Source organism: Aquarana catesbeiana, linkage group LG02, assembly GCF_042186555.1.
Source record: "Aquarana catesbeiana isolate 2022-GZ linkage group LG02, ASM4218655v1, whole genome shotgun sequence".
NCBI classification, from domain to species: Eukaryota; Metazoa; Chordata; class Amphibia; order Anura; family Ranidae; genus Aquarana; species Aquarana catesbeiana.
The window spans coordinates 502,781,416-502,794,610 of NC_133325.1; the positions used below are offsets into that span (position 1 = coordinate 502,781,416).

General features: G+C 45.2%; 1 protein-coding gene across 2 annotated transcripts in view; it reads left to right on the forward strand.

The window, feature by feature from the left end:
* The window catches only part of IRF6 (interferon regulatory factor 6), a 31,588-nt gene extending 18,657 nt beyond the window's left edge, over positions 1 to 12,931 (forward strand). Inside the window, exons 6-9 of one of the 2 annotated variants that reach the window (XR_012241692.1) lie at positions 1,454 to 1,846; positions 2,141 to 2,259; positions 11,683 to 12,287; positions 12,426 to 12,931. Coding sequence is in view for 1 of the 2 variants with exons in the window: in XM_073615752.1 (XP_073471853.1) it covers positions 1,454 to 1,846; positions 2,141 to 2,259; positions 11,683 to 11,943 (773 nt within the window). In the remaining variant the exon portion in view is untranslated. Of the gene's footprint in view, positions 1 to 1,453; positions 1,847 to 2,140; positions 2,260 to 11,682 lie in introns of both variants that reach the window. The other variant, XM_073615752.1, reaches the window with a different exon arrangement.
* Positions 12,932 to 13,195: the final 264 nt, after the last annotated feature.

The following is a 13,195-nucleotide window of genomic DNA, read 5'->3' on the forward strand; positions in this document are numbered from 1 at the left end:
GGAACTGAAAAAACAATTATTGAACTGTGTTTTTTTGTTTTTGTGTTTTTTTTTTTTTTTTTTTTTTTTTTTTTTTTTTTCCCCCATGCCAACATTTTCTAAAGCGTTAAAACTTAAAGCGGAGTTCCACCCAAAAGTGGAACTTCAGCTCATTTTGTCTCCTCTCTGGTGCCACAATTGGCACCTTTTGGCGGGGGGGGGGGGGGGGGGAGGGAGGAACAGGATCAGGATGCCTGTCTTTCACAGGTATCCTGTTCCCACTTCTGGGAGTCTGGGCCACGGCCCGAGACATCAACGCAGAGCTCCCTCCTCCTCCTCTCCTTGTCGCCGAGTCAGTAGGAGAGAGGAGTGGGGCCTTGTGCATGTGCAGTAGGGTTCCCGGCATGAAGCCGTAAGGCTACACTGCCGGGTACCCTTACCTGCAATGGCGGCTGCAGCACTCGACAGCTGATAAAAACATCAGCTGTGGTGCCGACTTTGCTGGACTCCAGGACAGGTAAGTGTCCTATTGTTAAAAGCCAGCATATTTTTTGGGGTGAAACACCGCTTTAAAAATGTTGCTTTACTCCACTGTAGGCCACTCTTTTTATAATACAAATGATTGCTTGCTAGAGGCTGTCTAGCCATTTTGGGGGGGTTCCCTTTTTACTTTAGTGCCTCCAAAGATGCAATATTTTTTCCTGAAGTACTCTATCGTGGGTGAAAGCGGTATTTGCTGCATATGTATTTCGGTATCGTGGTATTCTGGTTGCTGCTGCATCAGAAGATCTGATCTGATCTGAAATTTTAAGCCTAAAGTAGAAGTTGAATCTTCCCTACCCCCACCCCCCCAAAACATGTTCCAAATCCAGTTACTATATGGTGTGCAGGCCTCTTAAGGTAAACCATTTTCATTACCTTTCCTGACTGAGCTATTGGTGTTCTGGACACTGCAGCTCATGGTGGAAAAGTTTCAGCAACAGAAGCAATGCTGTCAGTCCAGAAAGCAGTGAGCTGGACCAGGTGTAGCCAGGTGCTGATTGACCATATTCAGGCTTGTGAATCGGCAATAACCATACATTGCTGTTATGCCATCACATCAGGCTTCATTAGGTGGACCTCTCTGGCATGCTGGAGAGGTATTTGTAGGACTTTGCAATGGGCTAAGAGAAAAATACAGATGCACTTGCAGTTAATTGCTGCAGCAATGGGAGGTTAAAGTTCTGCTTTAAACTAGTGCAATGCAACAAGTGCTATATCTTCCACAAGAAAAGTTGGTATCTGGTTGATATGGGCCGTACCTATGTTACACAATTACTCCAAAAGTGCAAAGAACGAACACAGTTCTTCTAGATAGCATCTTGTGAGCACGTCTTTTATGGTGTATGTATATACTGTATTTGCATGTCAGGACTTTTGGTCATGTATTTTACATGTGGTGTGTTTTTATTTTTTTTTTTTTTTTTTTTTGCAGTGACCGATCTTGAGATCCAGTTCCTCTACCGAGGTAAAGAAATGGGTCAGACAATGACTGTTAGTAACCCTCAAGGCTGCCGGCTTTTCTATGGTGACCTAGGTCCAATGCCCAATCAAGAAGAACTTTTTGGTCCCATCAGTCTGGAGCAAGTGAGATTTCCAGGCCCAGAGCAGATTTTAAACGAGAGGCAGAAGTTGTACACTAGCCGCCTGCTAGATGTCATGGACAGAGGACTTATCTTGGAAGTTAGTGGGCATGCCATCTATGCTGTTCGACTTTGCCAGTGTAAGGTTTACTGGTCAGGACCATGTTCTCCTTCACCAAATACTCCGAATCTGATTGAGCGCCAGAAGAAAGTGAAACTTTTTTGTCTGGAGACCTTCTTAAGTGGTGAGGGTTGTTTGTTTGTTTTTTGTTTTTTTGTTTTTTTTTCCCCTTTTTAAATATACCATTGTCTACCACACTTATTGCATAATGTAACTTTTAATGCAAATTTCTATGGACCCGTTGTCTCTAATTTCCATAAATTACTGAAAATTGATCTGCATTTTAGTTATAGCAACCTTACTGGTTAAAATCTCATATCCTTTTCATCCCATTAGTTAAATTTAATAAGAGTTAACTAGCCCCCTTTCCCCTGGCTATTATATCAATTTTTTATTTTATTTTTTATCTTGCTTTTAGAACTAATTTCTCATCAAAAAGGAAGTGGAGCTAAGCAGCCTCCATATGAAATCTACCTGTGTTTTGGAGAAGAATGGCCTGATGGTAAACCCAAGGAGAGGAAGCTGATTATTGTGCAAGTGAGTGTGATAAATACTGCTGTACAACTAACAAGAAAGGTTAAATTTGAAGTGAAAAGCTGTTTAAAATACAATATTGATATTGGGGCTGTCTTTAGTATTGATTGTACCTTTGGGCAGCCCCCCACATACAATAAATAAACTCAAGATCAGTTTACTGCAGCAGATCAGGCAGTGGTTGTGATTGGTTGCTAGAGTTTACAGCGTATCATTACCGCTCACTGACTGGTTGCTAGAGTTTACAACGCACATTATGGCACACTGGTTGTTTTGAGGTTACTGCACATAATTTCTGCTTACTGATTGGTTGCTTGAGGTTACTGCACATCTTTATCACTCACCAATTGGTTGCTAGAGGTTACTGCACATTATTACTGCTAACTGGTTGCTAAAGGTTACCACATATCATTATAGCTCACTGGTTGCTAGAGTTTACTGTAGATCATTACTGTTAACTGGTTGCTAGAGGTTACTGAACATCATTACCGCTCACTGATTGGTTGCTATAAGTTACTGTGCATCATTATCACTTATTAATTGCTAGAAGTTACTGCACCTCATCTCCTCACTGCCTGCACACCATGGAGTGGGTAGGTGACAGGACCCACTAATAGATAGGAAACTCCTATAACTGGTTGTTCGCAATGAGCAGAGCACACACAGCTATGCAGCTTAACTGAGTGTAGGTAGGAACAGAGCCAAATGTGAGCAGCATCCCCAAGAATGAGCTGTCAGGAATTAATGACTAGTTATACCGCCTGTAGTAGAAGGACTGGCCGGGAATAAAGAAGTCATACAGGACAAGTGAGACTTGCACAAACTCTGTCCTCCCTGTTGCAGCTCATTGTCAGGTGTCCAGAAGCAGCCGTCGCCTTCCTTTCCCACCGCCAGCTCAACCCACACAAGTCAGCGCAGCCAGCAAGTGACTAGCACCGGAGGTGGCTAAACTCCAGCTGCTCCTTTTACCCTGAGTTAAAGAAGGCCCTGATTGATATTTAGATAGCACAGCACTTTTTTAGACTACCTAGAACCAGCTTTGCTGCTTCTAAAAATATGACATATTGTTACTGTAAAAATGTTTTTAAGATTATCCATGGTTCATAAACCTGGCTGACAACATTTCTGTTCCCATATCTAATGACAGCTTATTCTGACCATTATCTTAGTCCTTTTTATTTGTTTTCAATATTATGCCAATTCTTACACTAGTCTTCCTTGCTCATTGCAAGGCTTATCAGGCTAAGCATGCAAAATGTAGAAGTGTTGCTAAGCATGCTGACATTAAGTGAAGGTACTTGGTTTACATTGTGGTAGGCTGGCAATTTAGAAAACTGTCCCATAAAAAGAAAAATTGGCTTTTATTTGCCATCTCTGTTCCTGTTTGGAGATTTTTCCCTTCGTTTTTGGCCTGGTGACTACACATGAACTAGAGAAAAACATCCTCGGTAAGCATTAATAAAGAACCAAATGGAAGTTGCTTACCTTTTATCCATTTTTCCAAAACTAAAAATAACTCAATCTGGAGTTAAACCCAAAGTGAGAAATTGTTAATAAAGAGATAATATAGAAATGTTAATTGTGCCTAAGCAGTAGCTTTCAAGATTTTATATTTTTGCCTTGAATTCCTCCTTGGAAAAATGGTGCACATCCTTACAATGATGTGCCTAAAATCTCCTATATTTTAGAGTGGCTTTCTTTTATTTTTTTAATTAATCCATTCCAAGTTTGTTTGTTTGAATCTGAAAATGTGACTTGGCATTTAGTGGTTCTGCTAAATTTACCATAAACCAGGCAGTGTTATTCTCATGTTAGACATAACCTATATCTCAGTCATGCTGATTCTCCGTTCTACTGTATAGCTTATATGTACTCCACATAAGTAAGGCTTACTGCTTTTATGTAGCTGTTTATCCTTTTAACCACTTCCCACCTGGACTATAGCAGAATAACGGCCAGGCGGTGGTTCTATTATCCTGACTGGGCTTCATATGACATCCAGCAGGATAACAGCCGCTGCGCGCCCGTGGGGGCGCGCATCACGGTGATCAGTGGTGTGTCAGTCTGACACACCACTACACCGATCTCGGTAAAGAGCCTCCGATGGAGGCTCTTTACCACGTGATCAGCTGTGTCCAATCGCGATGTAAACAGGAAGAGCCGTTGATCGGCTTTTCCTCACTCGCGTCTGACAGACGCGAGTAAAAGAGAGGCGATCAGCGGCTCTCTTGATGGGGGGGATTTGCAATGATTGTTAATCAGCGCAGCCCCCCTCAGATGCCCACACTGGACCACCAGGGAAGCCCCTAACATGTGGATGGCCAGGTACATCCCCCATGGCCATCCACATGTGCCAACTTATGCCCAATATATGCCAATCAGTGCCCACAAATGGGCACTGACTGGCACCATTATAGAACTAATAAAATCAGTGATGCCCAGCAAATACCCATCAGTGCCGCCTATGAGTGCCCATCAGTGCTGCCTATCAGAGCTCATCAGTGCCACCTCATCGGTGCCATTTATCAGTGCCCGTCAGTGCAGCCATATCAGTGGCTGTCATTGAAGAAGATAATGTACTTATTTACAAAAAATTTTAAGAGAAACAAACCTTTTTTTTTTCCTACATTTTCGGTCATTTTTATATTTGTTGCGCAAAAAATAAAAATTGCAGAGGTGATCAAATACCACCAAAAGAAAGCTCTATTTGTGGGAACAAAATGATAAAAAAATTGTTTCCTGTCGCATCATGGCAGCATACACTTTGGGTTGTGACTCCGCCCCCACAACCTGATAGGACTACATAGCTATAAATTGTAGAGGTGGCCCCTGCCCAGTATTCTCTTATTTTTCCTCACCTGAAGGACTGAACATATCAGAAGCACCCCCTTACCGAATTCGCCCCAGCCAGGTTCTAGCCTCTCCTGGGTGGAAGTCCTTACCTGTACAGCCTCTAAACGAGCTAGATGGAAGGAACCCTGCTCTGGTGATCTCGGGGGTATGTTGCGGCTCCAGTATAAGCCTTAAACAGGCTTAGTTGTTGTGCAGTGGTCTCCATGTCACTTTGTTTCACTTTCGTTTTGTTTCTCCTCCTTTGCTGGGCTCTGTGGTCCCTCTGTGCCTCCCTTCAGGCTCCCCGGGCGTCTCGGCGCTTCCGCGCATGCGCAGTGCGCACCCTCAGGGCATCCTTTCGATTTTGCCAGTTTCCAAGATGGCGCCGGGCGCCTCGCGCCGCTACTGCGCATGCGCGAGCGGGTCGTGACCTCGGCGGCCATGGCGGCAATTTTAAAAGCCCTGTTTGTCATTTCTGAGCTCTCCTTGCTTCCTGGAAGACTTCTGACTGCTGTATTTTGACTTGCTGCATCCCTAAAGTATCCCCTCTCTGGGTAAGTGTCTAATACTTATGCACTGTCTTTTTGGGGCCTGTTTGCATGCTCTTACCTTCCTATACCCTTCTCTGGTGCTCACCTTCCTCTCCTATGGAGGCCGCTGCCCCAGCAGATCACCACCAGCCTAATAGGTAAGGGGGGGGGATTCCAGTGGTAAGTAGAGAAGATTGAAAAAGAGAGCAGGACTGTATTAACGCTACCTAATTGGTCAGCCCTGTCAGGTCCGCAAGATCATCCAAGTCAGGACGAAGAGAGTCTTCGCACAGGAGAAGCCGCTCCGGCCATAGACGCAGCCGCTCACGCGGAAGAAGTCGCTCAGGCCACAAGGGGAGTCGTAGACGGAGTCGATCCCATTCAAGACATAGCCGTTCCTACCACAGAAGATCCCCTGCACGAGGACACCAATCCTCTGCGCACCCTTCCCGCCCAGCCGGGAACGCTTGCTGGGTATGCGGAGCCATGGCCCTCCCAGACAAACTAGCTTGCCGCAAGTGCATGGATGAAGCCACCAGGGAGAAAGAGCCGGATTCCATAGAACCCACTGGAGTCTCTACTCCCCAGGTCTCAACTCCTGATGTAGAGTTTACGGCCTATAGCACCTCACCCACCATTCCCAGTGTATCAAGGGATCAAGAACTCCCGTCGGATGGTGAGGAGCTGGAAGCATCAGCTGGCTTTGATTTTGCGCTCATAGAACCGTTCATCAGATCGGTTAAGGAAGCGATTAACTGGGAGGAGCTTGAGGAGACACAGCCAAAACAGAGAAAGTATTTCCCAAACCTCAAGAAGGTCCCGGAGGCCTTCCCATTCATCGACGAATTAGATGAACTGATTAAGGAGGAGTGGCAGAATCCAGAAAAGAGGTTTAGTCTGTCCAACAGGCTTACCAAACTGTACCCACTCAAGGAACCCAAAGTATCCCCTTTACTTTCTCCTCCAGTAGTGGATGCATCTTTGATGCGTCTAGCCAGGCACGTGACGCTCCCCATTGAAGATGCAGTAACGTTCAGGGACGTGCTTGACAGGAAGGTGGATACAGACCTTAAGAGAGCTTACCTGTTCGCAGGAGGTGCCTGCAGGCCAGCGGTGGCATTAGCGGCGGTTGGGAAAGCTATCTCCAGCTGGTCCTCAGCTACAGCGAGACTCGTCACTGAGGGCGCAGATCAAGAGCAGATCACTAAGGCCTTACAAGAACTGAGCCTTGCGGGAGAATTCGTGGCGGAAGCTTCCGTAGATACTATCAGATCCACATCAAGGTCCATGTTAGCTTCTGTAATGGCCAGAAGGGCACTATGGCTTAAACCTTGGTCGGCTGACCCCGCCTCGAAATCTAACTGGTGCAGGATTCCGTATGACGGGGTGAACCTCTTTGGGACGAAGCTGGATACCGCAATCTCTAAAGTGACAGGCGGGAAGTCAGGTCTCATACCATCGGACAGAAGGCCGAAACAACAAAGGCCACCTCCCTTTAAATGTAATCTTCCGGAGAGATACAGGGATGCAAAATCCTATAGACCCGGGAAGGAATACAGAAGGAGCTGGAAGAACCCCCAGACGTCCTTCCTCAAATTCCAGAAACCCAAGACACCTGCCTCCAATGACCAGAAGTCCTTTTGAAGGTTCGCCCGCCCAACCAGCGGTAGTGGGTGCCAGACTCACAAAGTTCAAGTTGGTCTGGGCGGGAATGATAAAGGACCCATGGACGGTGTCCACCATTTATTTCGGACACAGGTGGGCATTCAGAGGTCGTCCTCCAAGAGACCAATTTTGCTCAACCAGACTTCCTCCTTCTCAACAGAAAAGACTATCCCTAGATCAGTATATCCATGAGTTGCTCCAAAAACAAGCAATAGTGGAGGTACCGCTATCTCAAAGAGGCAAGGGTTTCTATTCCCCACTCTTCTTAGTGAAAAAGAAATCAGGGGACCTTCGTCCAGTCTTGGATCTAAAGAACCTCAACCGGTCCATACAGATAGAAACATTCAAGATGGAAAGCCTTCAATCAATCCTCCAAGCAATAAACTTGGGAGATTGGATGCTGTCAATCGACCTCCAGGACGCATATTTGCATATCCCTATCCATTCCGAGTTCCAAAAGTTTCTCCGGTTTACCCTAAACCATCGGCACTTCCAATTCCGAAGCCTCCCGTTCGGGATCTCTACCGCACCCAGGACGTTTACAAAGGTCCTATTACCTGTAATTGCCCACCTGAGGGAAAGGGGGCTGAGGGTCCACCATTATCTGGACGACATCCTACTTCTCTCAGACAGCCAGGACTCTCTCGTCCTTCACAGGGAAATCCTGGTCTCCACGTTACAGTCCCTAGGGTGGCTGATAAATTGGAAGAAGAGCAACATCCATCCCACACAGAGAATGGTCTTTCTGGGAGCCGAACTGGACACGAGGGAGAACACAATGGAACTTCCGGGGGAAAAAATCCCTCCTCTAATTCAAAAGGTGAAAAGGGCAATCTCTGCTACAATGCTCCCGGCCAGGACATGTCTCAGTATCCTGGGCTCCCTAGCTCCCACCATTCCAATGGTCCAATGGGCACAATGGAATTCGAGGCCTCTCCAGATCTCCTTCCTGCGTCAGTGGAAGGGCACATCAATGTCCCAACCAATCTTCATCTCTCAGGAGGTAAAGCAATCATTGGAGTGGTGGGTACGACCTCACAACTTGGGAAGATGCAGGCATATAATCACTCCCTATCAAGAAATCGTGACCTCAGATGCCAGTCTACAGGGATGGGGAGCTTACTATCAGGACCTTGCGGCTCAGGGTCGTTGGCCTTTCAGGGCACAGGATACAGTGTCGAATGTTCTGGAGATGAGAGCAGCATTCCAGGCTCTCCTGGCCTTCAGTTTTCACTTGAGGGGGAAGCACGTCCTCCTGAGGATGGACAACAAGGTGGCTGTTGCCTACATCAACAGGCAGGGGGGCACCAGAAGCAGGTCCATGTTGCAGGAGGTCCGTCCTGTTCTGGAATGGGCGCAGCTGAATCTACTGGACCTAAGGGCGGTTTATGTTCCGGGAGTCCAGAACACCTTAGCCGACTCGCTGAGCAGGAATTTCTCCTCCAACAACGAATGGTCTCTGAGTCCACAAGCCTATGCTCTCATATCCCGGACCTGGGGCTCTCCAGAGATAGACCTAGCAGCAACTCCGGAGAACACAAAATGCCAGAGATTCCTATCAAGGGTACCGTTTCCTTCGGCAGAGGGGACGGACTGCCTCCAACACCCCTGGAACTTTCACCTGGGGTACATTTTCCCCCGACGCCTCTCATAGCGAGATTCCTCCTGAGGCTCAAGAAGTCAACAGCATTGGTGGTAGCAGTGATCCCTTTCTGGCCGAGGAGGCCATGGTTTACTACCCTCATGCAGCTGAACACGGCAGAGCCTCTGCCTCTCCCATTGACGACAGACCTACTCTCCCAGGGGCATCTTCTTCACCCGAACCCGGGGAAGCTACACTTGATGGCCTGGAGGCTGAAAGGGCTAGGTACTTAGAGCAGGGCTGTTCCCAGAAGGTGGTGGATACCTTACTCCAGGCCAGAAGGTCTACTACCAACATCACGTACAGAAGAGTTTGGGAAAAATTTGTCTCCTTCTCTCAACAGCAAGGTTGGGACTCGTCCTCCCCGTCAGTGTCTCAGATCTTGGAATTCCTTCAGCTAGGCGTAGAAAAAGGCCTTAGGTCAACCACCCTGAAGGTCCAGGTATCGGCCCTGTCCGCCTTGACAGGAGTTAAATGGGCGCAAGAGCCTCTGGTGATTCAGTTTCAGAGGGCCTGTCTAAAGCTGAGGCCCCCTAGGAAACCGTCATTCCCGGTCTGGGATCTCTCAATCGTTCTGGAGGCATTATCCAAGGAACCCTTTTTTCCAACACAGAGCATATCCCTCTGGGATCTAACGCTGAAAGTTTCATTTTTAATAGCCATAACATCGGCGAAGTGAGTGTCAGAGATGCAAGCTCTAATGGTTAGCGAACCATATTTGGTTGTTCTTCCAGACAGGCTAGTCCTAAGACCTTCGGATCGATTCATTCCCAAGGTATCCTCATCTTTCCATTTTAACCAGGAGATTAATCTTCCAGCACTCAGCACGGATCAGGGAGATCCCCATCCATTAGATGTTAAAGGTACCGTCATGGAGTACCTCTCGGCAACAAAATCTATCAGAAAGTCGGAGAGCCTCCTAATTATCCCACATGGTTTCAGGAGAGGTCAAGCGGCATCCTCACGCACCATTGCTTCATGGCTAGTAAAGACCATCAAGAGATCTTACTCACTGAGTAACCATCAAGTACCTGAGGGCTTAAGGGCACACTCCACCAGGGCAGTGGCAACCTCCTGGGCGGCATATTGTAGAGTCTCGGCGGAGACGATTTGCAGAGCGGCTACCTGGTCCTCCAGGAACACCTTTATGTCTCATTACAAGGTGGATTTCGGAAGATCCGTTATCCAGGCCAATTCCTCTATTCTTTGTTAAATAAACTTAGTTTGAATTCCCACCCAGTCTTTGCGAGTTACTCCCCAAAGTGTATGCTGCCATGATGCGACAGGAAAACGGAAAATTGTATACTCACCTTTCCGTAATTTTCCTTTCCTGTCGTATCTTCATGGCAGCATACAATCTCCCACCCGTCTAAGGTGATATATATACGGAGAATACTGGGCAGGGGCCACCTCTACAATTTATAGCTATGTAGTCCTATCAGGTTGTGGGGGCGGAGTCACAACCCAAAGTGTATGCTGCCATGAAGATACGACAGGAAAGGAAAATTACGGAAAGGTGAGTATACAATTTTCCGTTTTTGCTACAGTGTAGCATGACCGCACAATTGTCATTCAAATTGCGACAGTGCTGAAAATTGGCTTGGGCAGGAAGGTGTATAAGTGCCTGGTATTGAAGTGGTTAAAAAAGGCACGTGTTGCATACTAGTCTTGTAGAACTGTCCCAGTTCCGTCTGCGGTAATGAGATGTAATGGGTTTAGCTTTACTGAGCCAAGTACTTTTTATAAGTTTTGTTTAGGCACCTCTTCCTGTGAGACCAGCAAGTTGAAAGGGGAGCGATCTCCACCATATTAGCAGCAACTTCCCACACTTTTGAAGAGACAGCTGAAAAATATGTAAACTTTTACTGCTACAATTCTATTTCCCAAATTATTTATAAAGGTCATAGATTAATATACCTCTTTAACTTGTAATATAGTGTGTGTGTGTATATTTTAATAAAACAAATGAAATATAAGGCTTTTAAAACATTTGTGGCATTGAATTTAACCATTTACCTACGGCACTGGGTAAAGCACCATCAGATGGCCAGTTTGCCTATTAATGCCTGTGAACCAAGCTGTTCTCAGACAATGTGGGGTTGATTCACTAAAACTGGAGAGTGCAACATCTGGTGCAGTCCTGCATGGCAGCCAATCCACTTCTATCTTCAGCTTGTTCAATTAAGCTTTGACAAAAAAACCTGGAAGCTGATTCGTTTCTATGCAGAGCTACACCAGATTTTGCGCACTCCAGTTTTAGTAAATCAATCCCTGTGCACAGAGTGGATCTGAGTGGCTCAGATTAGTCATAGAAAGACCTTTTCATAACAATCACATCTGTGAGCGCTCCTCTACATCTTGCAAAGGAGAAAGGGGTGGAAAGAGGAATTAATGACTAAGAAGTCAATGTAAAAAAACGCCCCCTAGCATTTCTGGCCATGACCATCTTGAGTAACGACAGACAATTCATGCAGCATTTACTTCCTGTCCTTTAATGCTAGAAGCATGAGGATTACAAATAGTCAATGTTGCTTGAGAGTGAAGTTCTGCTTCTTTGAGTTTTTATTAAAAAAAAAAAATGTATTAAACAAAAAAAGAAAACTAACCTTTCTTCTTTCTTTCAAAATAGCATATCTTCTTCCTCCTTTTTTTTTTTTTTTTTTTTGTTTTTTTTTGTTCACTTTAAGCTCCTCCATAGTCGATAAACTTCAAGGGTGCTTTGCTGTGAGAGTAACATACATTTTCTGTTATTCACAGATTATTCCAGTGGTCGCTCGGATGATTCTTGAGATGTTCTCTGGAGATGTCACTCGATCCTTTGAAAGTGGAAGTGTTCGCTTACAAATTTCTGTTCCTGATATTAAAGATAACATTGTTGCCCACCTCAAACAGCTTTACCGCCTCCTACAGAATCACCAGGGTTCAGACCCATGGCAAATGTTACCACAGCAGAACATGCAGCTGCCAAATCTGCACCCTTCAAACCTACATATCGCTCATGCACTGCAAGCTCAGTGATGCCAAGGATCATAACTTTGGGAACTCTGTACATTATTCACTGGAAACACTCCTTACCCAGCATAGTAGTTTGGGCTGTTGAGGCATATATTGCTTTGACTTTTTCTTGCTTTAAGGATGACTTGGAGTCTGCTTTTCAGGATTAAAAAGAAAAAACTCATTGTACGTTAATGCAGTCAGCTTAATTCGGCTGTTTGTACATGCTTGAGTCAAATGAGTACTTGCCCAATGTTTATAGTAGCATTCACTGAAATGTCTACAGAGGACTTTTACATGTAAAATATCTAACTCTACATTTAATGAAAAATGTAATTCAAAACTTTTATTAATTTGAGAGTTTAAGGGTTAAGAGCATGGGTGCTCAACCTGTGGCCCTCCAGCTGTTGCGGAATTACAAGTCCCATGAGGGACTGACAGTTACAAGCTCACAAAGGCAGAGGAATGATGGGACTAGTAGTTCTGCAACAGCTGGAGGGCCACAGGTTGAGCACCCATGGGCTAGAGGTAGCTAACCTTATACTTACATGTTTTGCAAGCTTGCTGTTTAGATCCACAACAGTGAAGTTCCTCAAATGATAGTGCCTTGAATGATATTTGTTGCCTTGTTTCCTGCTTCTCAGTTCTCTAGTAAAGTCAATAGTGCATAAATGTTATTCTATTCTAACTGGAGCAGTGCAAGAAAGATCCTTGAAAGGAACTTTGACTTGTTTTCAGCAATCTATAACCAGCAAGTGCCTCAAGAAAGCTGGATTTTCTATGGCATGATTTTACTGTGGTTTGAAGTTCATACATATTTATTTCTTTTAATGTGTCAAACCATTATCTCCAGGTTGGTTTTGTTCATTTGACTGTAGTATATGCAGAAGAATGCAAAGCAAGCTTTTGTAGAGTACAATAATTCTCCTTCCAATATAGATGTTCTACTCTCCTTTTTTAAAACGTAGATTTGTTTTTTTGTAAAGAGTAAATGTCTTTAATTGCTTTCCTACTGCCTGTATTTTTTTTTTTCTTCTACTTGCTACTAATGCCATCTGTAGCCATCCCTATTCTGGAGCTCAGAGTAGAAAGAAACCTGTGTAAGCCCACTATTGGTCTGTGTAGGAGCTATTACAAAACTAAGAACCCCCTTCCCTTCCTGCAAACATCCCCTGAAACCCCCACTACCATGCCTTCAAACATTTTAAGACGGGAATGAGGGACACCTATTAGCAAAAGTATGTAGGCACAGGACACGCCCCCTTAAAGGATAATA